Source organism: Humulus lupulus, chromosome X, assembly GCF_963169125.1.
Source record: "Humulus lupulus chromosome X, drHumLupu1.1, whole genome shotgun sequence".
In the NCBI taxonomy this organism is placed as follows: domain Eukaryota; kingdom Viridiplantae; phylum Streptophyta; class Magnoliopsida; order Rosales; family Cannabaceae; genus Humulus; species Humulus lupulus.
Window position 1 is genome coordinate 185,121,248 of NC_084802.1, and position 25,628 is coordinate 185,146,875.

Consider the following 25,628-nt stretch of genomic DNA (forward strand, 5'->3'; position numbering starts at 1 on the left):
AAGAAAACAAAATTTGACTTTAAAGATAAATAGTATAAATAAGTCATTCAAAATTATATATATATTTGAAAAGGTTGAAGACACCTAACATAGTTTTAAATAATTCAAAATAAGAAGATTTCAAATACCACACAAAAGAAAATAGGACAGCCCTGATATTGATATGATTTTCATAAAGAACCAGAATGTCCTAACCCAAAAATATCCACCTAGCAAAATGCATCAAAAACCCAGATGAGATCTATCATTGAGCAAAAGGAATGGCTTGACATACTCAAAAAGGCTCGAAACACCATAGTCTTGAGTCTTGAAAATGAAATTTGGAGGAATGTGATCAAAGAAGCATCTACAGCAGCTGTGTGGCAGAGATTGGAACAAATGTTCATGACAAAGACCCTTCCAACCAGAGTTTATCTCAAACAAAAATTCTATGGATTTAAAATAGATGATGGCAAGTCTCTTGATGATTATTTGAATGAATTTTATAAACTAATCTCTGAACTTAGCAGCATGGAAGTTAATAGAAGAGGAGGACTAAGCAATCTACCTGTTGAATTCTCTACCTCCTCAGTATGACCAATTCAAAGACACCATACTATATTCAAAGGACACTTTAGTGCTAGAAAAGATCATAGGGTCAATCTACTCCAAAGAATTGTCACTTAAACTAAGTAGCAAATTGTTAAAGAATAATGCAGGGGCATATTACTCAAGAGGAAGAAGTCAACGGCAAGGAAACCATTCTCATAATGGTAGAAGCAAGAGCAATAGAGGAAGGTCAAATTCTAGAGGTCTTAAAGCTGCTATCAAATGTTACCATTGTTGTAAAAAATGTCACTTCAAGAAGAGTTGTTATCTTTGATTGAGAAAAAATAAAGATTCAAGAAGTAGTGAGAATAAAGACCAAGATTGTGAAAGCTCGGCTAACTATGGTTGATCATTATGAAGATGGAGAAGTTTTTACTGCAACAGAATTATCTGGCACAACTGAAATGTTTGCGACTGCTGAAACTTCAAAAAGGACAAATTGGATAATCGACTCAGGTGGTACTTTCCATATGACAAACAATAAAAATTGGATTAAAGATTTGAGTGAAGCACATTATGTTCTCGGTAACAACCAAAAATGCCAAATAGAGGGAATTGGAACTGTAATGTTCAGAACGTTTGATGGGACAACAAGGGCACTAACTGATGTGAAGTATGTTCCTAAACTAGCAAGAAACTTAATTTCTCTAAGCATGTATAATGATGCAAGTTTTGACTTTAAGGGCAGCTCTGGGGTAATCAAAGTGTGCAAAAGCTCTTTGCCAGTCATTAAAGGAGAAAAGCAAGGTGGTTTATACTACCTGAAAGGTGAAGCTTTAGTGGAGAATCTTCAATAGCAGCAGTACACAGTTGAACAAAAGGTTGTGTAATGGCATCATAGGCTTGGCCATATACGTGAAAAAGGTCTGAAGATCTTAAGTGATCAGCGTTTGTTTGGAAATGACAAGGTCAGTAGCTTAACTTTTTGTGAGTATTGCATTCTTGGTAAGCAAAACTGGTTAAGTTTCAAAATTGGTAAGCATGACTCTAAACAAATTTTAGAATATTTACATTGCTGTTTGTGGGAGCCTGAAAAGATTCTAACTTTTGGTGAAGTACTTATTTTCTATTCGTAGTTGATGACTACTCTAGAAAAAGTTTGAATGCACATGCTAAAACATAAAAATGAGGCTTTGAAAAGGCAAGATGCATGCTACTAAGTTCAGGCCTACCAAAGGGATTTTGAGGAGAAGCAATAATAACCGTAGCATACCCAGTAAATGGATACCCCTCTAGCGCTATTGACTTCAAAACTCCGAAAGAGAAATGATCAGGTAAACCTCCAAACTTAAGTCATTTACGCGTACTTGGCTGTGCTGCTGCTTATGCACATCAAAGCATTGGTGAACTTGAACCAAGATCTACCAAAATGTATTTTTCTTGGGCATCCTACTGGGGTTAAAGGCCATAGGTAATGGGACAGATCTAGAGGTGGTATTAAAACTATTAGTAGTAGGGATGTAATTTTTAAAGAGTTAGATTTCCCTTGTATGCAAACTAACCATGATGCAGGAACTAAAGAAAATAATTCAGATAATGGCAGCATCATAGTGCAGACTCATCAAAATCAGGTGGAACATTCCCAACCTTAGACTAATCAAGATAGAGAGGAACAAGATCAAGTGAAACCTAGGATAATGGAAGAAGAAGTTACTAAGATACCACAACAATTAGGTGACTACCGATTGACTAGGGACCAAGAGAAAAGACAATTATAACCAGTAAACAGATTCAATTTTGCTGCATGGGATAAGTTGCTTGCTTATGTATTTTTATTAGCTGAGTATTGCAAGAAAAAGGCCAGAATCCTATGAAGAAGCATTGAAATGTAAAGAAGAAGCAGAATGGAAAAGAGGCATGTGTGAAGAAATGGACTCTCAGATGGAAAATGAAACATGGGTGGTGGTTCATAGACGAAAAGATCATTCTATGGTGTCGTGTAAATGGATCTATAAACTAAAAAGAAGGAACAGCTAATGGGGAACCACCAAGGTTTAAGGCCAGGCTGGTTGTAAAAAAGGATTTACGCAAAAAGAGGGAGTAGATTTAAGCGAAATATTTTCTCTAGTGGTCAAGTATAAGACAATCAGAATTATGCTCTCATTTGTAGTTTAGTATGATTTAGAACTCGTCCAAATGGATGTAAAAATTTCCAAGAGGTTTATGGATCAGCCAAGAAGTTTCGAGAAAGTCACAAAGAAAAACATGGTTTGCAAGATAAGAAAGTCCCTGTATGGTTTGATTTGAAGCAGTCACCCCGTCAATGGAATAAACGGTTTGATACATTATCACTGAACGTGGTTTCTCAAGAAGTTTTAATGACACATGTTTGTAATACAAAGGATCTAAAATTGAAGAAGCAAAGTATCTACTATTATATGTAGGTGATATGGTTTTGATAAGTAAGCAAAATCATAAAATTGAAAGGTCAAAACAAATATTAGGATTGAGTTCGACATGAAGGATTTGGGAGCAGCTCGAAGAATATTAGGAATGGACATCACTAGAAACAAAAAGAATGGCACCCTGATTATCAGTTATGAAGGATTCTTAAACAAAGTAGTTGAAAAGCCTACCAAACAGCCTATAACTTCGCAATATCCTACTACAACAACAGAGATGGAAGATTTGCCCATTTAAACACAGAAACTATTATAACAATGAAGATTCTGAATATTAGAAAAGGCATTTAGTTCTCATATATCTCACTCAACAATACCCATTATCAATCTCAAACAATTTCAGCGACTTAAAAATAAAAAATAAATATACATACACAAACCTTTTAAAGCTAGAATCATACCTTAATAGCTAAAATCAAACTTAAAGACACGCTATTATTAAGGCAAGCTAAAGAGATAGGTTGTGAGGTTGGTCAATAGCCAATTCAGTATTTGGGTCTTCCTTTGGGGGATTCTCCTCGTTCCAAGGGTTTTTGGGAACCTGTTATTTCGAAATGTGCTAATCGTTTGGATTCTTGGAAGAGCGCTTTTTTGTCTAGAGGTGGCAGATTGACTCATATTCAATCAGTTTTGTCTTCAATCCCCATTTATTATTTGTCTTTGTTTTGTATCCCTAAGAGTGTGGTGGGGATTATAGAAAAGTTGATGCGGGATTTCTTGTGGGAAGGGGCAGAACATTCAGGGGCTGACCACTTGGTATCTTGGAACGAAGTTTGTAAATCACGTAGTCACGGGGGCTTGGGTATTGGAAATTTAGCGCTGCAGAACAAGGCTTTTCTTTTCAAGTGGTTGTGGCAATTTCCTATGGAGAGTACTTCTTTGTGGCATAGGGTGGTCAGAAGCAGATATGGGAGTGACGGGGGCCATTGGGACACTAATGTTGGAGGAAGATTTTCGACTCGTGGCCCTTGGAAAGACATCTTGTCTTTGTATGAGGAGTATAGAAGCTTGGTTTATTTTAAAGTAGGAAGGGGAGACAGAATTCGTTTTTGGGAGGATGTTTGGATTGGTGATTCATCTTTCAAACTGAAATACCCAGATTTGTTCAGGGTATCGGAGGCCAAGAATTATTTGATTAAGGACGTGTTAGTGGGGAAGGAGATCAACAGTTCGGAAGGCCGTTGCTTGGACTTTAGATTCAGAAGGAATCTTTTTGATTCGGAGATTCCAAGTTTGGTTGAGTTGTTTAATTTGGTTAAGTTTGTAGATTTACCCCAGATTTTGGAGGATAAGAGGATTTGGATTCCAGATACTAGTGGAGTTTTCAATTGCAAGACTGTATTTCAATCTTTGTCCTGTGCTAATTTAGGTCCAGAGTTACCTTGGCCTAAGAGGTTATGGAAGAGTGTGGTCCCTTACAAAGTGAAAGTGTTTGGCTGGCTGTTATTTTCGAATAAATTAAGTGTCTTCGACATTTTGCAGAAAAGAAGACCTTTTCAATATTTGTCACCTAGTTGGTGTGTTTGCCGTAAAAACAATAGTGAATCAATTACCCATCTTTTCCTTGAATGCTCTTTCTCCACGGCTTTGTGGAGTAAAGTGTTAAAAGAGTATGGAGTATCTTGGTGTATGCCTTCTTCGTGTTCGCAACTGTTTTTGTGTCAACTAGAGGGAGAGAAAAGAATGGCTCGACTTTGGCAAAGTACAGTCATGGCAACTTTTTGGGTTATTTGGTTGGAAAGAAATAGCAAGATCTTTGATGAGTCCTTTTGTTCTGTTGATTCTCTTCGGGATAAAATTATATTCTGGGTGGCTATCGGGGTTTATAGGTCGAAAGGATTTGAGGCTGTTTTCTTTTTGGATCTTTGTAGGGAATGGATGTATTTGTGGTCTTAATCTTTTTGTTCCGGTTCTTTTTCTAGAGCCTTGTTTTTGTCTTATTTTTGTTTCCACGGTATTCCTCCGCCAAAAGTAAGGGTTATAATTGATTTTGAGAGGAGGTCTTTCTGACCTCTGACTCATCTTTTCAAAAAATATTATTGCAGAGACCTAATAGCAAGAAAGAAAAGATTGCGAAAGAGAGAAGGTCAGTCATCTATTACCAAAATCTGAAATTAAAAATTGAACAAATAATAAAAACTCATCAAAACAATGTGAACATACCTCTCGTTGCATAAACGAACACGAAAAGCAAATTCAGAACCCGCTGCTGCCTTGTTCTTCGATTCTCTATTTTGCTCAAGCTCAAATGATATACAAAATCATGACATGAGCACTGAACATAAGCCAATGCATTTGAAAGGAGAACCAAATCCCTTCGGCTTTTTTGGTTAAGAAGTCAGAGCATGAAGAAAGCTTCCTGCGTGTGAAAGGGGATTAGAGAGTCGATATATATACAAGTATATATGTATACAAATATTTTAATGTATATATGTTCATTCTATTACACATGCACAACAAGTGGTGGTGCTTATGAAAATGCATGCAAATTAAGGTTAATAATTGAAGTCACTTTAAAAAAATATTGTTGGTACTTTGAGTTTGGAATCTTTTTTTAAAAACCCCAAAATGACATAATTAATTACTATTTTCTTTTTCATCTTTCCCCTTCTTCAATATCAATGGTCACACAAAATTAGGCTAAATGTAGTTAAATATGTAACACAGCGAGATCGAGAAACAAAATCAGCATAATACAAACTCATTAACATGGTTTAATATTAATTTCAAACTTGCTATTTTAATTACAAGAACTCTAATAACTAGCCAGGTACTATGTCACAAAGACAAAAACACCCAAGATACCCGATCCGATGATATAAACAAACTACAACTATAGTTAAACATAATTACATACTTAGCACTTAACCAAAACATATACAGTTACATCCTTAGCACTTGACCAAAACATAGGCCATTTACCAAACTCTATGATGGGTCACCATGGAATTCTTAACCAAATCATAATGACTTCTCATTGCTGTGACAGCCAACATGCTCCATGAGTTTAGTTTTAACATCTTTTAACCCAAGTTTGAGTCTATTAAACTCATTCAGATAATTCTTTAGTAACTCCACATCAAATCCCATATTTTGCAATTTGGTCAATTGCTCTATTATGGAATCAACAGTATCCGTTGTAGTAGCTTCTTGCAACTTGGAGATCTGGTCAATTACAAATGCAAACTTTACCTTATTAGTCAAAGCTAGTACTTCAAGCTCAATTTTACTGCCTGCCATCACCAAATGACACTGAGGAGGATTCTGTGGCAATTTTTTGAACACTTCTAATGAATCTACTAATTCCCAAATAGTAGATCTTTTCACAATGGGAACATTGCTATCTGTCAATAAAAAAAAACACCCATGTCACAAAGATTTCTAAAGGAATAATTCTTTCTAGCTCAAAATGATAATGTAAATTACTGCACCCTCAGTTTGTTCTGCATATCTGTCTATTTCACAAATGGATCCAATGTCATTTTGACCCCCCTCCTAAATTCAAAGGAGAAAAAATTATAATAAGCAACAAAATTAATATTTATGTAAATTACTGTAAAGAGGATCAAAATCAAAATAAAAGTATAAATTCAAGTCTTTTTCAAGGCCTAGTCTCTACTAATGAGATAACAAGATTTATCATTTCAGGTATATCAGAATAGCTTCTCTGATACCTGAGAAGAGACTGGTTCTTTTTGAGGCTCCCCTAACCTGCCCTGATCGCCGAGTTCTTCTACTTGGTTCAATTTAAGATTATCATTGCCATTTACCATTTGTGCACAAGACCCCTTACCTGCAAAATCAGTGAAATTCCCTTTATTTCTCTGAGTACTAAAATAACTTGAGTTAAACAAGCTAACCGAGAACCATTAATCGATACCTGCAGTTGAGAGTTGCAGCTCTTCAAGTTCAAATGTTGATGAATTATCAACACCAGGAGGAGACATTTGATTGTCATGCACATTTGTTGAACAAGATGTTCCTTTTTCGGTAACACAACCCAAACTTCCATTTAAGGTCGATGACCCAATACCTCTACCTTCATCACATGTTGATTTTTGCCGACTAACTAGTGTAGATAGGTTCTCCTGAAAGAGAAAAATTACACAGATAAAGGTTATTCAATTTCAGTCTAATTAACCTGAATTAAGAATAGCTAACACAACAGGTATGTATGAATGTATGTATGTATGCATACCCTTGATTTGTTAACCCATTTTCCATCAACCCAATCCAAGTGATAGCGCAGTTGAGTGTGATCAAACTTCATCTCCTTCTTCTCCACCCCAAAAGCAACAGCAACACCATACTTTCTGTGTTGAAGAATTTTAGTGACCTCTCCAACTGACCAACCCAAATCACAAAAAGCATCCACCTTCACCCACAACTCAAAATCTTTATCATCCTCACTCATTTTTGGAGGTTGGGGTCGAATCATCTCCAGCTGTGCTACAGAAACTTTCTCAGCATAATCTTTATTTGTCGTCTTATACTTCACCAGAACAGAAGTTGAGCCTTCAATTTCCCCAATCACAACCGCAGGGATCCATGCAAGGCCCTCATTTTCAGTACTCAGTTTCACTTCTACTCCTGTTCCTGGTCTGAATTTCGAATACTTAATTTCCTGCAAACAATCATTTTTTTTTCCAAAAAAAGAAAAAGCACTATCATTATTATATATACTTAAACAAAGCCTTGAACAAGTTGAAAGAAACAAAAAGATAGTCTGGAAATACACTTATCGCACAAACTAAGTCGTTTTACCCAGAAAATAGAGAAGTGAAAAAACTTTTTTTTTTTTAAAGGAAAATGCATGTCTAGATAGCAGAGATTATGTATAGCTCAATACAAAGTTGAAGCCTTTGAAAAATGCATGTCCGGATAGCAGAGATTATATATAGCTCAATACAAAGTTGAAGCCTTTGAAAACCCTGGAACGAAAACCAGAAACATATTCATTCTTGAGAGGAGTACAATACCTGTTTTCCAGACCGTACCCATTTCTTATCGACCCAATCCCAGTGGGGTCGGAGCTGAGAGCGGTTGCAGTAGAGAAGATCAGATGGGATGGCGAAGCGAACAGTATAGTTGTCGTTTTCGACGTTGATGATGACTCCGGTCCACCAGATATCGTGGTGGAAGGCATCAACGACGTCGTTTTGCGCAAATGGCTTATCGGGCTCCGTGTCAGGAGGAGGATTTGGCCTGACGAAAAAGCTGTCGATCTTCTCAACAAGAAGCTCCTTGCCGTCGTCGGCGTGCATGTGTAGATATCGAACGACGACCTTTGAGTTGTCGTTTTTGGTACGCTTCGTCTTCTTCTTGACGGGAGAGAGAGAAGGAGTGAGAGTATGGGTCGGTGGTTCGAGAACGACGGCGGAGAACCAGGCGTTCTGAAACCCATCTTCCTTGCTCCAGACCTCGACTGTAGAACCTTCAGTGAAACCCTCCTCCATTTCTACTAACTGTGTGTGTGTGTGAGTAGTAGAGTAAGAGTTTTGCTTGGAACTGAAGAAAACGGTGAAGATGAAAACGGTGAAGATGAAAACGAAGAAGAAGAGTCTTGACTTAAAGACTGAGTTGACTACACACAGTGAAAAGGAAAGGAAGGGTTTTGATCTAAAACTGACGTAGTGCTAGCTAGCTACTCCTTACAATTATCTCTGAAACAAAATCATAGCATTCGACAGTAGTAGGAGTATTGGTTCAAGGCATCATATCCATTTTATATGAAAATATATATTATATAAACTATACTAGGGTATGATACATGTCTTTTGCACGTACACCCGCTCATATTATTTACGTAACATAGATACAATATTTCATAAAGAATACAAAAACAAATTTCTATGGTAATTTATGCTATATATATAACAATTCTAGGGCTCTTTATTATTTTTTACTCGTAAACAGTGTGTGATTTTTTTTTTATAAATATGTATATTATAGTATTTAGAGTATTTTATAAATTTTCAGAAAATTTTAGATAGTTTACATTACTGAATATTAAGTTCAAATATGTTGTTTTTCACGTGCATAACAAAAATTAATCATGGGTGCAACAACATGTTTGAACCTAGTTTTTGATGCTGTAAACTATTTAAAAGTTTCTAAAAATCGCGTTGATGTTCTAAATTGCTACAATATACATGGTCATAAAAAAAATCGCGACAAAAATTGTTCAAAGATCAAGAATACTGAGAGTCTTATCGGTAGGGCTTAAAGTGAAGCCCTTATAAAAAAATTATCATATATATTTAGGGGCTTCACTTTGAATAGTTTAAACCTTACCGGTAGGACTCTAAGTGTTCTCGACATTTATCTTATATATTCTCCAATATAGGGTCTATTTAATAAATTAGGGACCTATATGAGCAAAAAATAAAGATTGTGATTTAATTGCTACTAAAAGAAGTTAGAGATCTTATATAACTAGTGAAATTTAGAGACTCTATATGCTATTTACCTTTTTTTTAACTTCTTGTATAAAATGTAATCACATTCTTTGGCCCTTGTACATGTAGCATATGATCAATTGAGTCATTGAAATAGAGGACCTCTATATATATACATATAAATAAGTATAAAATTATATTTATAACTATTTTTTTGTTATTTAAATGATCTTAGATTATATATACAAAATCCCATATAAAAAATATACATAAAATTTAAAATAGTAAACTTAATTAAAAAAAAACATCAAATTGAATGCATAATATTTATTGTTGTATATAATTAATGTATTATATGGGACAAAACAAAAATTAACAAATATAAATATATAGAGACACGTAAAAGACAAAAAATATGAAAGAAAAAAAATAAAAGATAACAATGGAAACAACAAAAAAAGATTAGACGAATTTCAGGTAGAAAAGAGTATATTGGCTCTTAATATATAATAGGATATATTATTAGGTTTTTTTGTATGTACATACAATAAAGAAAACTAAAAAAAAATATTAGTGGACTCAAGACTCAAAGACTTTCTATATATATAATTATACCAATTGATTATGAAAATAAAAATCTTTGATATTAGTCATCGAAAATAAAAAAGTAAAAAATCTACAAGTATTACATTAATGCATAAAAATATATTTTAAAATTATATTTTAGTATTTGTTCTAAAATTGACCTAAATATGAATATATGTAAATATTAACATAAACAACGGGTACTGTCCCATTATTAATATATTATATAAATGTAAATAATTTAAAAAATCGCAACATAATAAATGAAAATAAAAAAAAAATAATGTACTTTATACTATAAAAAGAAAAAAAAATATGTTATAATAAGGGAATAATGATTTTTTTTTAGTATAAAATGTGATTTTCCCTTTTTTTTTTATTAGGTCTTATTTGGAAATTAATTAATTAATAATAAATGAAAAACTTAATCAATAAAAAAAACAAATTAAAACAAACTTTAGAGCAATCCTTTCAAAACTGTTGGGTAAACAACTCTGTCGCAGAAACAGCCACGTCAGAGCATAACTGTTGGGTCAAAGACGGACATTGTCTTGATTTAAAGGTTGGTTCTTTCTCTTCTCATCGTCACCAAAACAAGCAAACCCCTTTTCCTAACTTTCTATCTTTCTTTGCTTGTCGATGTTAGCTAGCTTTATGTTCTTTGATATATAGCACTTTTCAATTTCATTCGGTGAAAAAGGAAAACCAAAAAGAAAGGCTTTTCATGTTGTGGGTTCAACAGTTTGTTTATAAAGAAGGAAACTTTACCATGTTAGATCACCGGTTTTCAAATAACAAAAATGGATTCAAAAGAAAAAAGACCATTATTTTTCTTGCTGCACCTTCTTCATGGAACTCGACATAGATTGATTAATAATACAGATAGACAGTATTGATTTGTGAGATATATCGTAATGAATAGATCTAGTTAATAATTTGCAGACGGATGAGATTCACTACATAAACTGGAGAAACGGTATGAAAGCTAAAGAAGATCCAATAACAATAGAGAATTGTTATTATTATTATTATTATTATTATTATTATTATTATGATTCAGAAGAAGATATCTCAAACGACAAAGAAGAATTGCAACAGTTGTTTCATGTATTTCATAATAACTAAGAGCATCACCAAAGCAACGTTATTACCCCATATATATGGGGTCGGTGTGCAAATATTGCTCCAACCAAATTGTATACTTTACTACATTTCGTCGTGTAATTCTTTATTTATTAATTTTCTAAAAAAATTGAAGTATATATTTATACTTAGCGTATTAATTAATTAATTAATAAATAAATACATCTATTGTGTTGTAATCACTCTCGCATTATAACATTAATCTAAAATTCAAATATTTATATATTGATATTGACTCTTTGATTCTACCAATATGAAATTTAAAATTCAGTTATATTATGTGAAACAATTTCGATTATTTATCAAACAATTAATAACGAATTTGTATACATCATACTAAGTAATAAATTTGACTCAAAAATTAATATAAAAATTAAACAACTTATCTATGAATCAAAGATATTTTATTTTGGTGCTAATAAGACATTCTTTTTTTTTCTTACTTTTTTTTATTAATGTAAGGGGCTGATTACTGGTAACCACCAAAATATTTCGATTTTTTTTTTCTTGACATAAGGGAGAAGGATTCAAACTCGAAATCTCTTTTTTTGTAGGGAGATATGGTATTATTAGACTCCAAAAAAAAAAAAGGCAATGGATAATGGTTGATTCGTGTATATATATATATATAAATGAGAATTTTTCTATAGGGACTTCACTTTAAGCCCTATTAGTAGTTATTTAGAGCATCAGCGCGATTTTCAGAAAATTCTGAATAGTTTACAGTACCGAAAACTAAGTTCAAATATATTGTTGCACGCGTGACTAATTTTTTTTATGCGTTTGGAAAACAACATGTTTGAACCTAATTTTCGGTACTGTAAACTATTCAATTTTTTCTGAAAATGCAGGATACTCTAAATAGCTACAATATACACGGTCATAAAAAAAAATCGCGCCAAAAACTGTTCACGAGTCGAGAAACACTGAGAGTCCTACCGATAGGGCTTAAAGTGAAGCTCCTATAATAAAATTGTCATATATATATAATAATTTCAATGCACCGACACTCTACCAAAATCACTTTATAGACATTATAAATTTTGCTTGAATATTTGTGACAAAACATATATATGTACGTAGGTCTTCTTGTTAATGAGATATAGTAAAAAGAAATAAAAATATAGGAAGATCAAATTATTTGTAATTGAAAACAAAATAAGTAAAATAGTTGTAAAAAAAAGTAACGTATATAAGATGCATAATCTAGGTCTTTTTTTTCAACAACTTTGATATTATTTATAATGTTGGACTTACTCCTAATTATTTGTCTTAAAATTTATTTCAATTATTTGTATATTATAGTTTTCTTAGATTTGTCACTTCTTAAGCAATTATATTTATATATATGGATAGTAATATATTCATATCCAAATATTATTTATTGATGTGATCATTTTTTTTTAACTAATAGCATTTATTTAAATTATGACTCATTTTAAAAAAGAAGTACTCGGTACATATTTTGAGTGAATATACTCTTGTTCAAATATATATATACATATATATATTTAAATAGAATAATAATATATACACCAAAATATTATCCCGAACTCATGTCATGTGTTACAATGAAAGTGATTATTATAAAAAATATTATCAAGTCGTCTGTTGTAATAATGTTTTAATACATAATATTAAGGTCATATAAATGGTCAAACTCTTAATAGTTGACTCATAAGTGAGAACAGACACCAACAGAAGCACTGATTTATATTAAAAAAAACTACCCAAAATTATGTAAAATGAAAACAAAACAAAATAAATGTTCTATCTTGTAATTCCTTATTTATTTATTTTCTAAAAAAATTGAAGTATATATTTTTACATAGCGTATTAATTAATTAATAAATTAATAAACTAAATAGTACGTATGCAAGTTAGCAAATATTAGTTTTGGAAATCAATCAATCAATTAATAAAATCAGATTAAATGATCATGTCCAAATTATTTAACAGATAATTAATTGAAAATGATGATGATTTATTATACTAAGAGAGATCAATGGTGCGGCGGCAATCCCTGGCCGTCCCTAGATTGCTGCCCGATGCCGGCGGTGGCGGAAACGTCCATCCCTTGAAGGCTGCTGGCGTCGTATACGTAAGTGATCATCTGCTGGGCGGCGGCAGCCCCCGAGATGAGATTCTGATGAGGGCTCACGGTGAGGCCGTGTTGGGTGATTCCAAGGTACTTCTGGTACATGGAGAGCTCGGATATGGTGCAACTGAGTTCCATCTGGAGCTGGCGGAGCTGGTGTTGGAGGAGGGTGATGACTCCGACGCAGCCGTAGACGGGGTCGCGGAGGCGAATGTCGGCCTCGTAGGCAAGAGAATTGACGGCGTCCTCCCGCTGGCTCGGCTGCAACTCGTTCAGAAGCTTGGTGGTGTTGCTTGCTCCGAACACTTTGTGGACGTTTGCGAATTTCTGGGGTTGGTCAGCCGGGAAGTACGGCGCAAACACGCACTCCGGCTGGCACTTCCGCCGCAGGAGCTTACAAGCCCCGCACGGCGAATTGGAAGACGAAGATGCCATGTATACCTCTCTCTCTCTCTATATATATATATATCTATATATTCTTCTGAATTATGATGCGACACAACCATGAAAATCACGCACATTCGAATAAAAGCAGCACCTTATATATTAATTGCCTAATCCAGTTTAATTTCAAAATACACACAGCCCTATCGTTATATATATATATATATATATATATATATCAAATAATTTCGGTTTAATGGAAAATCTAATATTAGAAAGGAAAATCTAATATTTTATATCAAGCAAGTCTTTTCTTTTTCTTTTTTGGTATACTACAAAAAAAAAAAAAAATAAAGGAGAAGATTGAGACATATGAAATTGATGGACAATTAAATCTATCTATATTTATATTTATATTTATAAAATATAAATTTCTCACCTCTAAAATTTCTCAAAATTATTCTATCTATTTTCTTAATTTTTTATTTTTTTTAAGGGAATTTGTTTATTTAATATCCTGAATTTTGGCAAAGTTTCGTTTTGATACCCTCTAACGAGTATTACTCACTTGATACCATTAATTTTGAGAATCAGTTAAAACTAGTACCTTCAGATCAATTTTGATAATCAATTTTTTTTAACCGATTTGCCCACCATTAATTGGTTTTTTATGAGGATTTATTTTTTGAAATTAATTAACCTTGTTAAAATAATAATAAAAGAAATAAACTTAATAAATAAATATTGTATATTAAAATAGAGAAAATTACATTTTATATGAGATTTTTAATAGAATGTGCAAAAATATGTTTTTTTCTTTTCAAAAAGAGTTAATCTATGACTTTTTTTTTAAAGAATTTTTACTTTTATGGGTTTATTTTCCCATATTTTTGTATAAAAGTTGGTTTATGCCATAGTTTTACTCTTAATCAAGTTTTATTAATTTGGAAGAGTATGTTTGTAATTTGATTATTATTTTTTTAGCTTATTTACTTTTTTATATTATTTTTATATTACTAATTTTGTATTAAATTTTTCTTTGGTTGTTTTGCACTTTTTTTTTTTAATATGAATTGTGTTTTAAATTATTTTTTATTTATTATAAACATTTTTTCCTTTTTTTTTTTATAGATTGTATGTTTCTTTTTACAAATCCTGGGTAGGGTAACCAGTTACTTGATTGATCTTTCACATTTTTGTAAAAAAAAATAATCCTAGAGCTAGGTTAAATAACATGTACCAAGAGGGTAACCAATTATCCTGAGAGGAGTAACATTCTGCCATAAGAGGGGTGACGGATTACTCATATTAGATATGAAAAGAAACATCAAATTTGAAAGAAAAAGAGGAAGAACACTTCATTAAAAAAAGAAAGAAATAACTATGATTTTAGTAACATAGGTAATCAGTTACCATAAAGAACCCAGAAATATCTACACAAAGAACGTGAAGGTAACCAGTTACCCCCAGAAATATACACACAAAGAACGGGAAGGTAACCAGTTACCCCCAGAAATATACACACAAAGAACGGGTGGGTAACCAGTTACCACAAATCTGAAGATAGAAAAAAAAAATCAGATCCACCCCCTTTTCCCTTCTCTCCCATCTTCTTCATATATATATATATATATATATATTTTCTAGATTTGAATGTTCTCATCAGGGTAAGTGGTTACTCATTTACGTTTTCATATTTTTATTAGTTTTCTTTCCAAATTTTGGTGTTCCTATTAAGGTTACACTAAAAAGAAAATGCTGAAAAAATTGATTTGAATTTTTTTACATAAAAAAATAGTAAATAAAAAAACTATAAAAAAATTATAATAAAATATTACAAATAAAAAAATAGTAAATTAATTTATGTAATGTTAAAATATGTGTGAAAAATGAATGAGAAAAGAATAAGAACAAAAAATTAAGAAAAAATAAGGAAAAAAAAACTTACGAAAGAAAACTAAAAAAATATGAAGAAAAAAAAAAGAAATGATGAAGGAAAAAAAAAACAGATGAATGAATAAAAATGAAAATAAGAAGAAGAAAATTAATGGAAAATGGAAAGCAAGAAAAATATGAATGAAAAAATTAATAGAAAAAAAATGGGAGAAGAAAAAAAGCTCATATGTGTGAAAAAAGTAACAAAATTGAAGGAGAAAATAATAAATACAAAAATGAAGAAAAAATAGAAGGAAAAAAATGAAAAACAAAAGGAAAGACTGAAAAAATATGATAAAAAAACAATACAATACAAATGAAAGAAAAAAATAGATAAATGAATAAAAATGAGAAGAAGAAGAAGAATGGAAAAATTGAAAGAAAAAAATGATGATGGAAAAAATTGTTAGAAAAAAAATGAAAAAATGGAAGAAAAAATAGGTAAGGAAAAGAATAAAAAAAAAACTGAAAAACTAATTAAAAAATGAAGGAAAAAATAAAAAATTGAAAAAAATAAATAATATTACCTTCAAAATCAAATAAAACACAACTATGATAAAAAAAAAATGGCATTTCCATATTTTAGTTAGCTATTAATTGTGTTTCCTAAATTTTAATTTTTTTTTAATAATTTTTTTCTGAACAAATTAAGAAAAGTATAATTCTTATATATTTTGCACATTGATGGTATAAAAGTCATATTTTTTAAAAATTCCCGTTAAAATAACCTAAATCAAATGGGCCCATTCGTAAGTCTCTCTCACTCACATTACACCCGTCTTCTTCTCCATGCCCTTGATATAAAAATCGTTTTCTCTAATCCTCCATCTTCTCCATGCCCATTCGTAAGTCGTAGGCAGGTCTGCATCTCGCACTACAAGAAAAAAACTTTGCCGTCACTGTAGAACAAGAAGTCGTCGCCAAAATAGTGTCGTTGTAGGTCCGTATGTGTAGCAACCTATAACAACGATAAAACGCAGTCGTCGCGGTAGGAAATCCCTTTTCAGTTGGACTGGGAAATTGCGACGACACGTCGTCATTGTATATGGTTGCAAAATGGGATGTTAGCACAATTGGTGACACTAGACATAGTTAAATATTCTTAATATCACAAACTAGAAACATAGTTAGTGGGTGATTACAAAAGTTGTTCTTAGTTTGTGAAAGATTAACTTGGTGGTTGCAAATTGTGAGTATAAATGAGGTGGTTTCCGTATTGGTAGGGCTTCTAAGTGAAGAAGCAGGATGTTAATTCAACTAGTGACACTAGACATAGTATTCTAAATATCACAACTAGTAACCTAATTGGTGGATGGTAACCAAATTAGATCTTTAATTGTGACAGATTGGCTCAGAAATTGCAAATTGTGAGTACCAATGATGAGATTTCTCATTACTAGGATTCCCGAGTGACTAAGTGGGATATTAAGGGATGTTAGTATAATTGGTTACACTAGACATAGTCAAATGTTTTGAATATAAAAAACTAGTAACATAATTAGTAGATGGGTACCAAATTAGTTCTTAGTTTGTGAGATTAACTTGGTGGTTGCAAATTGTGAGTATAAATGAGGTGGTGTCCTCATTGGTAGGACTCCTGAGTGAAGAAGCGGGATGTTAATTCAATTAGTGACACTAGACATAGTCAATTATTATAAATATCATAACTAGTAACCTAATTGGTGGATGATTACCAAATTTGTTTCTATAATTGTGAGAGATTGGCTCGAAAGTTGCAAATTGTGAGTACCAATGATGTGGTTTTCTCATTACTAGGATTCCCGAGTGACTAAGTGGAATATTAAGTGAAGTTAGTACAATTCGTGACACTAAACATAGTCAAATGTTCTGAATATCACAAACTACTGATAACTCTACAAAATAGAGTTATTTTACCATATTTTATATGCTAATTGTTGCTTAGTTCTTGAGTTTTTAATTAACTTATTAAGTTTTTAAGTAATTTTGCATTTATTAGTCTTATTGTAATTTTCTAGATTTTTATATGTTTTTATAGATATTTTATTGTGTTATGTTATAGTTTAATTATTTAAAATTAATATTGTTAAGTAATGAGTTAAAAGATGCAATTTTGAGCTTAAATGTTATGTAAATTAAATTTTAATTAATGTTTTCATGGGAGTTATATGGTATATTTTATTAATAAAAATATTTAATTTTAATTTAGTTTATAATTTATTTTGTAGGATAATTATTTCATTTGTGGCATTTTTGTGGAAGAAACAAAGAAATTGTAGCATTTTTGTAACAATTTCGGCCCAGCCACGTGAAGCCCAGGCCCGTGCCTCCTGCCCATGCTCCAGCCGGCCCACCATTTCCTCCAAGCATGCCGTACGGACGCTGAAGCAGCAGCAGCAATTGTCCCTAGCTGCCATTCACCAAGACGCCAGCTGTCACCTCACTTTGAAGCACTCAGCTTCAGCCTTCACGTGACCCTATTCAGCAATTTTCAGCACCAAGCTTCAGCCAAGCACTCAGCTGAAGCTTCATTCCTTCAGCAGGCCCGCCAGGCCCACTGCCACCTCCGGCCCAACCCCAGCCTTGGCCCAGCCCAGTCCGCCTGCCCCCTGGCCCAGCCCGCCTGCTCCCTGCAGCCGAGACTCACTGCCCAGCCGCCACCTGTCCCATTTTCTCTCAACATTCAGCCTTCTCCTTCTCAGCTTTTGGCTTCTACATCAACCAGCAGCCACCATTTCCTCCTCCACGCCAGCCCAGATTTTGGGCCCAACTCCACCTGCGCCTGCCCAAGGCCCAATCCGAAAGACACTCTCCAACCGTGTGCCTGCCACCAGCCCCTTTATTTTTCTTGAGCCCATAAATAACTCAAGTGTACCATTTGTCCCCTTGTCTAAAAATACCACCTTTTTACCCACTTTTCTACACATTTTTCACCCAAAATCATCATCACTCCGATAATTTACCCCTATTTACCATATTATTATTAATTTAATCAATTTACTTAATTTAAATTGATTATTTTAATAATCTCATTTTGGCTATAAATAAGGGTTTTGAAGACCATTTTTGGGTGCTTAATGTTTTGGTTACCATATTTTTCTCTCATTTTCTATATTCCATTTGGGTTTTTCAAGAGCATTTTGCAAGTATGTATGTCATTTATTTTGTAATTTCTACTCTAGTTATGTGCTTCTAATCTTTTTCATAAGATTATTAAGATCATGATGAAGCAACTTGTAACTAGGTAATATTTATGTTGTATGTTGATTTCCCTTGTAATGCAACAAAGTCTATGGATTTTTCTTCTTCATATATTTCTTTCATCTTAAATATCTTGTATTTTAGATTGTTAGAACATATTTACACTTTGTTCTTCATTAGTGCATAAACATAATATTCTTTGTGTAAGATGTGTCATTAAATTGTACACAATCATGCTTAGAACAAAAATATTATGTTTTGCCTTATAAATAATGTTCATTGATTTATTTGTTATTTCATTATATTGATTTACACTAAATGCTTTGAAATTATAATTTTGAAAAGTGAAGAAAAATCCTATCTTTTTATAAGAAATTTGTGTTTGAAATTATAAATCTTTTTGAAAAAGGATAGTTTAAATTATTTTAACTATCACTAACACTTGGGAATCAATATACTAATAAATATTATTAAACTTACATTTTGTGGATTCTAGTATCTTAATAATCTTTTCTTTTAACACTTATTTTCAACTCATTATTGGTTTATTTTCATTATCTTAAATAGCTTTATTTTTCAATCTTTTATTTTATGTTCATAATATTAAAACTTATCAATCTTTGGAACTAGATTAGAATTTATTACTTTTGATTTAAAATAGTTTCATTTTCGATTTTAGACAACTCCTTTGGGTTCAACATCCTTGCTTACGATCACTATTCTATATGGACGATTCGTGCGCTTGCGATATATAAATTTTTAAACATACCCGTTTTGGGTCCATCAACTACTAGCATAATTAGAAGATGGTTACTAAATTAGTTCTTAGTTTGTGAGAGATTAACTTGGAGGTTGCAAATTGTGAGCATAAATGAGGTTGATGGAGCACGTTGCCAAAGCAAGCCGCTGGAGAAAGTCAATTAATTAATTAATTAAATAATAATTATAATATGAATTTTTATAATAATCTTAGCAATATAACAAAGTAATAATAAACTTAACAAATAATAAATAATTTTTAAAAAATAATTTAAAAAAAAGATTATTCATAAATTTAACATTAATTTAATTGAAGAAAAAATAAGTTTGATAATTAAAAAAAATAACTAATTATGAAGAATCTTGACAAATTTAAAAACTAAGATTGGAAATAATTACCTATAATTAATTTCAAATATATTTTAATTAAACAATAATTAAAATAAAAATTAATAACAATCATAACTATAATAATATTCTTAATAAATGCAATTTTAAATTTTAAAGAACATTTAGCCTTAAACATCATAAAATAAGACCTTTTAAAACATCATATAAAAGTACTTTTTGTTGTAGAGACATTGACTTTTGAGGGAGTTTTGAGTACAACCATTCTAGAAGATAGTTAATACGAGTTTATGAGAGACCAATATAGAATATAGTACTCCTTCCTATAATAATGTGATTTAATTATTTAAAAAACATTTATGAAATACCGAAAATGCCCAAGAAATACAAAATTAAAAAAAAAACTAAAAAAGGTATTTGCCAAATATATACATAATAAGATCTCAAATTTAAATATGGATTTAATATATAAAATAAATTGATTATAAATGAGATGAGATGAGAGGGCCAATTGTTTAGTTTAGTTTTTTTTTGTTGGTAGTTTTCTGAATTTCCTAACACAAATGACATCTCATTGTTTTGTTTTGTTTTGTTTTTTTTTTATTGGTAATTTTCTGATTTTCCTAACACAAATGACATCTCAATTTTCAGTCCTACCAACCGATCCATTATCGTCTTCCCCAAATGAGATTTACTCAAACCCTCAAAACCCCATCGTTCTCTCTCTCTCTCTCTCTCTATGCGATTTGGTCCGATGAAGCTCCGCCTCTCTCGCTCTTTGTCTCTCTCGTTCATTTCCACAGCTCCAAAGGTCCTCAATATCCCCATCGTCGACTTCTACAGTTCCAAAGCTCCCAATGTTTGGTAAGTTTCATTTTTATTTTTATTCAATTTTTCAATTTTTACAATGCTTTTGTAGAAACTCTATGGCCTCGACTGAACCCAAACCATATAAATGGAGCACCATCAATGCCTTTTATGCTTGAGGTTTGTTTTGTATTATAAGAATAAGCTTCTTTCTTTCTTTCTTTCTTGTTTTTTTTTTCATGCTGATCATTTACTGTAAGTATGAAAAGAACATCAGTTCAATCTCTAATCTTTTGCCATATATTACTTCTTAGTCACTTTTAATCTTTCATAAATGTGTAAAATCACAAAGTGGCAACTTTTTAAGTCTCCTAAATCAATGAAAACACTACTTTGGTGTAGCCCATGGAAATTACTCATGCAATGAACTCTCTTTAGTAGCAACAATAGAGATTTTAAAATGCTCTGTTGCCGTAGAACAGCAGATTGCTGAGGGTAATTCTAATCCTGACATCTAGCAATATTGTAGTTTTCTTGGGTTTGATTTTGTTTTGTTTTGTTTTATGCAGAAGTGGAAGAAGAAATTGAAATGCTTCTGGAAAACTATCTCCAAAGGTTAGCTATCATCTCCCTTGTCTCTGGCAAAACAGAAAGAGAAGTCTAAATGCTATTTATTTGTTACAGTAGTATTTTTTTAGAAATATCTCTGCGTTCCCTTTGTCTCATATCTGTAAAATCCATAGATACATAATGGCTAACTGTTATTGATCCTGTAAGATAATTATATTAAAAATTTATATATGTGTGCGCGATGCGAATGTGTTTGAGTGTCTACTTTCTAGTAGAGTATCAGCTAAGTATTAGTTTTAGCACTGCCTATTTGGCTCTTAGAAGAGCTACTACGAAAATTTTGTCCATTAATGCAATGTTTTGAAGTTGTTTATTAGTTTAAATTTTCTAGTTTAAAAGTTATCTAGACATAGATATAAAGAAGCAACTTTCCTATAATTTAGCTTTACGGATATGTTCAAACAATTCATATAGTGTTTTTGGTTCATATCTCTAGCTTCAACATATATTTCTAGTCATAGAATCATGGAATGAGGAGTATCACTATACCTCTTGCCTAATACTGATTTTAACTTGGTTTATATCAGCTCTCGGATGCTTGAGGTTATCAGAGTCCTTCAAGTTGGGACATTTTGTTTGGCAGTCGGTGCTCTAGTTGCAGGTATACACTAATCGTCATCTCTGTCTCCTTTAATAACTTTTTTTCTTCACTAATATAATGGTTACTGCTTGGCTTATGGCTACTGCACATGACGAACGGCCACATTACCGATAGGAATCTCATTGTCTGTATGTTTTTGGTTGATTTTCTGATTTTGATTGTTTGATAATGATTTTGCTTCACAGAAAGTTACAGCAAAGTGACTGAGAGGGCTTTACCAGAAGTTCGTGGGAATACATAGCAGAAAATGTATTACAAGACTTGCCTCTTCTTTTGAAGAATGGAGGACTAAAATGGAGTCTGAAGTTGGAAGTTATACATCAAATGTAGTCTTAGATTCATGTTATTTTTCATCAGCTAGTGTTAGTTTTATTTCCATTTTTGAGTACTTACATGATTAAATCAAACTAAACTAGATTACATGACAGAGTATGAGAACTGTTTCCTTAGGATGACTTCATTCAACCATGAATCTGTTACCAAAAAGACTTGTTTTCGGACACACTAAGACTTACATTGATATAAACAACAATTATTCAATATATATATATATATATATAAAATAATGTTGTCACAAAAGACTTGTTATATATATATATATATATATATTTATATGATGTTGTAGGTAAAGGCCTCACAAATGAGAACAAATTGTGATTTTTTATATTCTATTTTATGTGGACCTTTTTGTGATTTTTGTGCTTGAAATTATTATTTTATTAGATTGTTTAGTAAAACTGAGTGAAAATGGAATAAGAATCATTTTATACTGTTTAAATTGCTAAGATTGACTAATTAAATTACCCTTTTAAAATTATATATATTTTTCATTTATATTGTTTAAGAGTGTGACTATTGCCACACTTTTTTTCTCCACTCACCCTTTTGATAATTAATGGGTAATTAATTAGGGTAATTAATTAGCCATCTACAAATATAATCATGTGTAAATTGACATAAATATCCTCAAACAATTATAATTATAAACCCTAATTTTAACACACCCTCTCAATTATTAGGTATAAACATTAAAAAAATGTTAGATTATCAATTAAAAAAACAAAACTCTTAAAAAAAAAGTTAATGGATGAACAAAATATAAATATGAATATGGATGTGGATGTGGATGTGGAGATGCTAAAGATTTTAATTATACTGAAGTTTTTTTTTTTTTTTTTTGTATTTTATTGTATTTCATTCTAAAAATTGTGTATGATAACAACATGACAATCGAGATTGACATCAATAAAAAGACTAAATAAAAACACAAAGAGAAAAGAAAGGTAATTAAGCCATGAAAATGAGATGTAAAAGACAAAACACTTGTCATGATATGAAGTCATTGATCATCATGAATATTTTACGTTAGTGACAATGATTTAAGTTTCAATTTTGTTTAGGAGATAGTGATTTTAATAATATTTTCATTATTTAGTAATAATAATATAAAAAAGTGTGGGAAGAAAGTTTTATGGATAATATTGTAATTATTAAAAATTAAGAGGGGTGTGAAAATAATTTTTTTTATTTTTTAAATTTTAAGAGGGATTTAATTAGAAAAGGTAAGAGATGAGGAAAAAAAGGCTATTTAGGATTTTTACCTCCCGAACTATACTACTATCGTATCGTGCCCCCTAATTTTTTCAGGCCGTTAAAAATTCCCCCCAAAATATTCACAGTAATGTAAAGAAGGACTTCCGTTAACTTTCAACACATGTGGCTAACAGAAGGCTGACATGACTCTTTACATGCTGATGTGTCTTGGCCATGTCAGCGCCATGTGTGTAATTTTAAATTAAAAAATCTATAATCATATTAAAAATTAATGAATTAAACACTAAAAAATATAATTAATAAATTAAACCATTTTTTATACATTAAAAAAAATAAAAACCATATTTAAAAACAATAAAATTACACACATGGCGCTAACATGGCCAAGACACATCAGCATGTAAAGAGCATGTCAGCATTCTGTTAGCCACATGTGTTGAAAGTTAACGGAAATCCTTCTTTACATTACTGTGAATATTTCGGGGGGAATTTTTAACGGCCTGAAAAAATTAGGGGGCATGATACGGTAGTGATAATAGTTCGGGGGGTAAAAATCCTAAATAGCCGAAAAAAAATGTATGTCAATAGTCACACCCATTATTTAAAAATATTAGTAGTGGGTTCCACTATTCTCCATTCATTCCTAAAATTTGGTAACAATGGGATTAAGAAAAAGATTATATATTTTTAGACTGTGTGTTTTATCTCATTATTTGTTTGAACCTTATGTTTTGACAAATTGCTTTCTAGATCATATGTTTTGTAAAATGGTTCAAATTCTCCTAAAACCTAATTTTGTTGAAGAAAAAAAAATATGACAACACAACTGTACGCCCTGATTTTCTTACGAGCTATTAGCAAGCTGAGATATGACCTAAATTATATCAACCACGTGGATCCCCCATGACCGGAGCTGTTGTCGTCAGGTCCTACCTCGTTAGCTCAGGGTATCCAAAGGTTCGCCAAGATTACTTAAGGACTGAGTCTGGACTCTGAAGGCCACAGGTCGAGGGAAGCATCCAGCTCGTGGTACGAGCTAGAGTTGGAGGCTGTGACCTTTTATAAAGTCAACCACGCAAGGTAAACGTGCATATATCAGACATCACGTGTCTGATATATCCCTGACTTCTCGGACACGCAGCATGAACGTGCGTATTCAGGCACCTACAATTGGGTTGGGCCGTTCGGCCCATTATCCCCCTTACCTATTGATTAGACCACACTTCATGTGTCAGGTTTTAGGAATTAATCATGAATGTCACAGAAGTGACATGATAGGTAAGAAGGTCACGGGATGACCTTCTTACCAACTCCCAGGTGCCCTCTCCTATAAATATGGAGACCCTGGGAGTTGCAAAGGGTTGGATTCTATTGTGTAAGGAAATACCCTGTAAAAGAATACCAAGCATATAGCAATAATATTGGCTGGTGGAGTAGAAGGATTTTAACCTTTGAACCACCTAAAAAACGTAATTGTGTCACCAGTCCATTTACAAAGATCATTCATCTATTTCGGTTCATAGTTAAGCACTAATCCCTTCCTCTTATTTTCTTAATTACCTGTTGGCGAAGAACCGCGTCAACATTTTGGTGCTTTCATTGAGAGCTAGTTAGATTGGTGCTATCGCAAACATCCAACTATGGTGACTATTCGATTAAGACACGGTAACGAGGCGGAACAACATGATGGGCAGGAGGCTCATCATACCGCCATCTCCGGTGAACAAATTCCTGAGGTCCAGCAGCGGCCAAGCAAACAGCCGGTGGGTCAAGATGACACTGGAAGTTCGGCGCCCCGGCCACCTAATCCAAACCCAAATTTTTACACTGCGGTAGAAATGGAAAACGCTCAGCTGAGGAGCCAACTAGCAAAAGCTAGTCAGCAGATTAAGGAGGTGTTGGCCCGACTACCCCCTCTTACAATCGACGCTAACATCGGAAAAAGGCAAGGCGAGACTCATAAGTCCCGCCTGGGTAATCGGTCCAGGCCTAGCCGCTCGGACAGACCGCCGACATCCAACTCTATTCCCTCATCGCACCGTCGAGAGGCAAACTTCGAAGAAATGCCTAGAGCCGAACAACAGTATAGCCGCTCGGTCCGAACTTCAACTCCCAGCTCCCAACCAGCCTCGAGCGCGCCCAGGAGAGCTCGAGGGAATTCCAAAAGGAGATCCGGGGAGGGCTCACAGCATCATCCCGTCCCCACCAGCCGTTCT

General features: G+C 32.6%; 2 protein-coding genes and 1 long non-coding RNA gene across 3 annotated transcripts; 1 reads left to right on the forward strand and 2 right to left on the reverse strand.

Annotated features, from left to right (window-relative positions):
* Positions 1–5,951: 5,951 nt before the first annotated feature.
* On the reverse strand, positions 5,952–8,446 carry LOC133806502 (DUF724 domain-containing protein 6-like). Its single transcript, XM_062244594.1, has 6 exons — positions 7,970–8,446; positions 7,189–7,614; positions 6,871–7,078; positions 6,665–6,783; positions 6,422–6,485; positions 5,952–6,334 (listed from the first exon to the last, which is right to left on the reverse strand). The coding sequence occupies exons 1-6, from the start codon at positions 8,444–8,446 to the stop codon at positions 5,952–5,954; spliced, it is 1,677 nt and encodes a 558-aa protein (XP_062100578.1).
* Positions 8,447–13,118: 4,672 nt separating this feature from the next.
* LOC133806503 (protein ASYMMETRIC LEAVES 2-like) lies at positions 13,119–13,649 on the reverse strand. The gene has a single exon (XM_062244595.1). It carries the CDS (start codon positions 13,647–13,649, stop codon positions 13,119–13,121), a length of 531 nt encoding a protein of 176 aa, XP_062100579.1.
* A 6,769-nt stretch (positions 13,650–20,418) lies between these two features.
* Positions 20,419–22,400, forward strand: LOC133804863 (uncharacterized). The gene is made up of 4 exons (XR_009878669.1): positions 20,419–20,684; positions 21,197–21,242; positions 21,785–21,858; positions 22,044–22,400. It is a non-coding gene; the product is annotated as an uncharacterized LOC133804863 (long non-coding RNA).
* The last annotated feature ends 3,228 nt before the right edge of the window (positions 22,401–25,628 follow it).

What these genes read in the sequence shown, in the direction of transcription:
- LOC133806502 (XM_062244594.1), bottom strand. Translation starts at nt 8,446, where the DNA reads ATGGAGGAGGGTTTCACTGAAGGTTCTACAGTCGAGGTCTGGAGCAAG. An exon ending in GCTGCAACTCTCAACTGCAG is followed by an intron (nt 6,784 to 6,870) that starts GTATCGATTAAT and finishes CTGATTTTGCAG; the next exon opens with GTAAGGGGTCTTGTGCACAA. An exon ending in ATATGCAGAACAAACTGAGG is followed by an intron (nt 6,335 to 6,421) that starts GTGCAGTAATTT and finishes TTTTATTGACAG; the next exon opens with ATAGCAATGTTCCCATTGTG.
- LOC133806503 (XM_062244595.1), bottom strand. Translation starts at nt 13,649, where the DNA reads ATGGCATCTTCGTCTTCCAATTCGCCGTGCGGGGCTTGTAAGCTCCTG.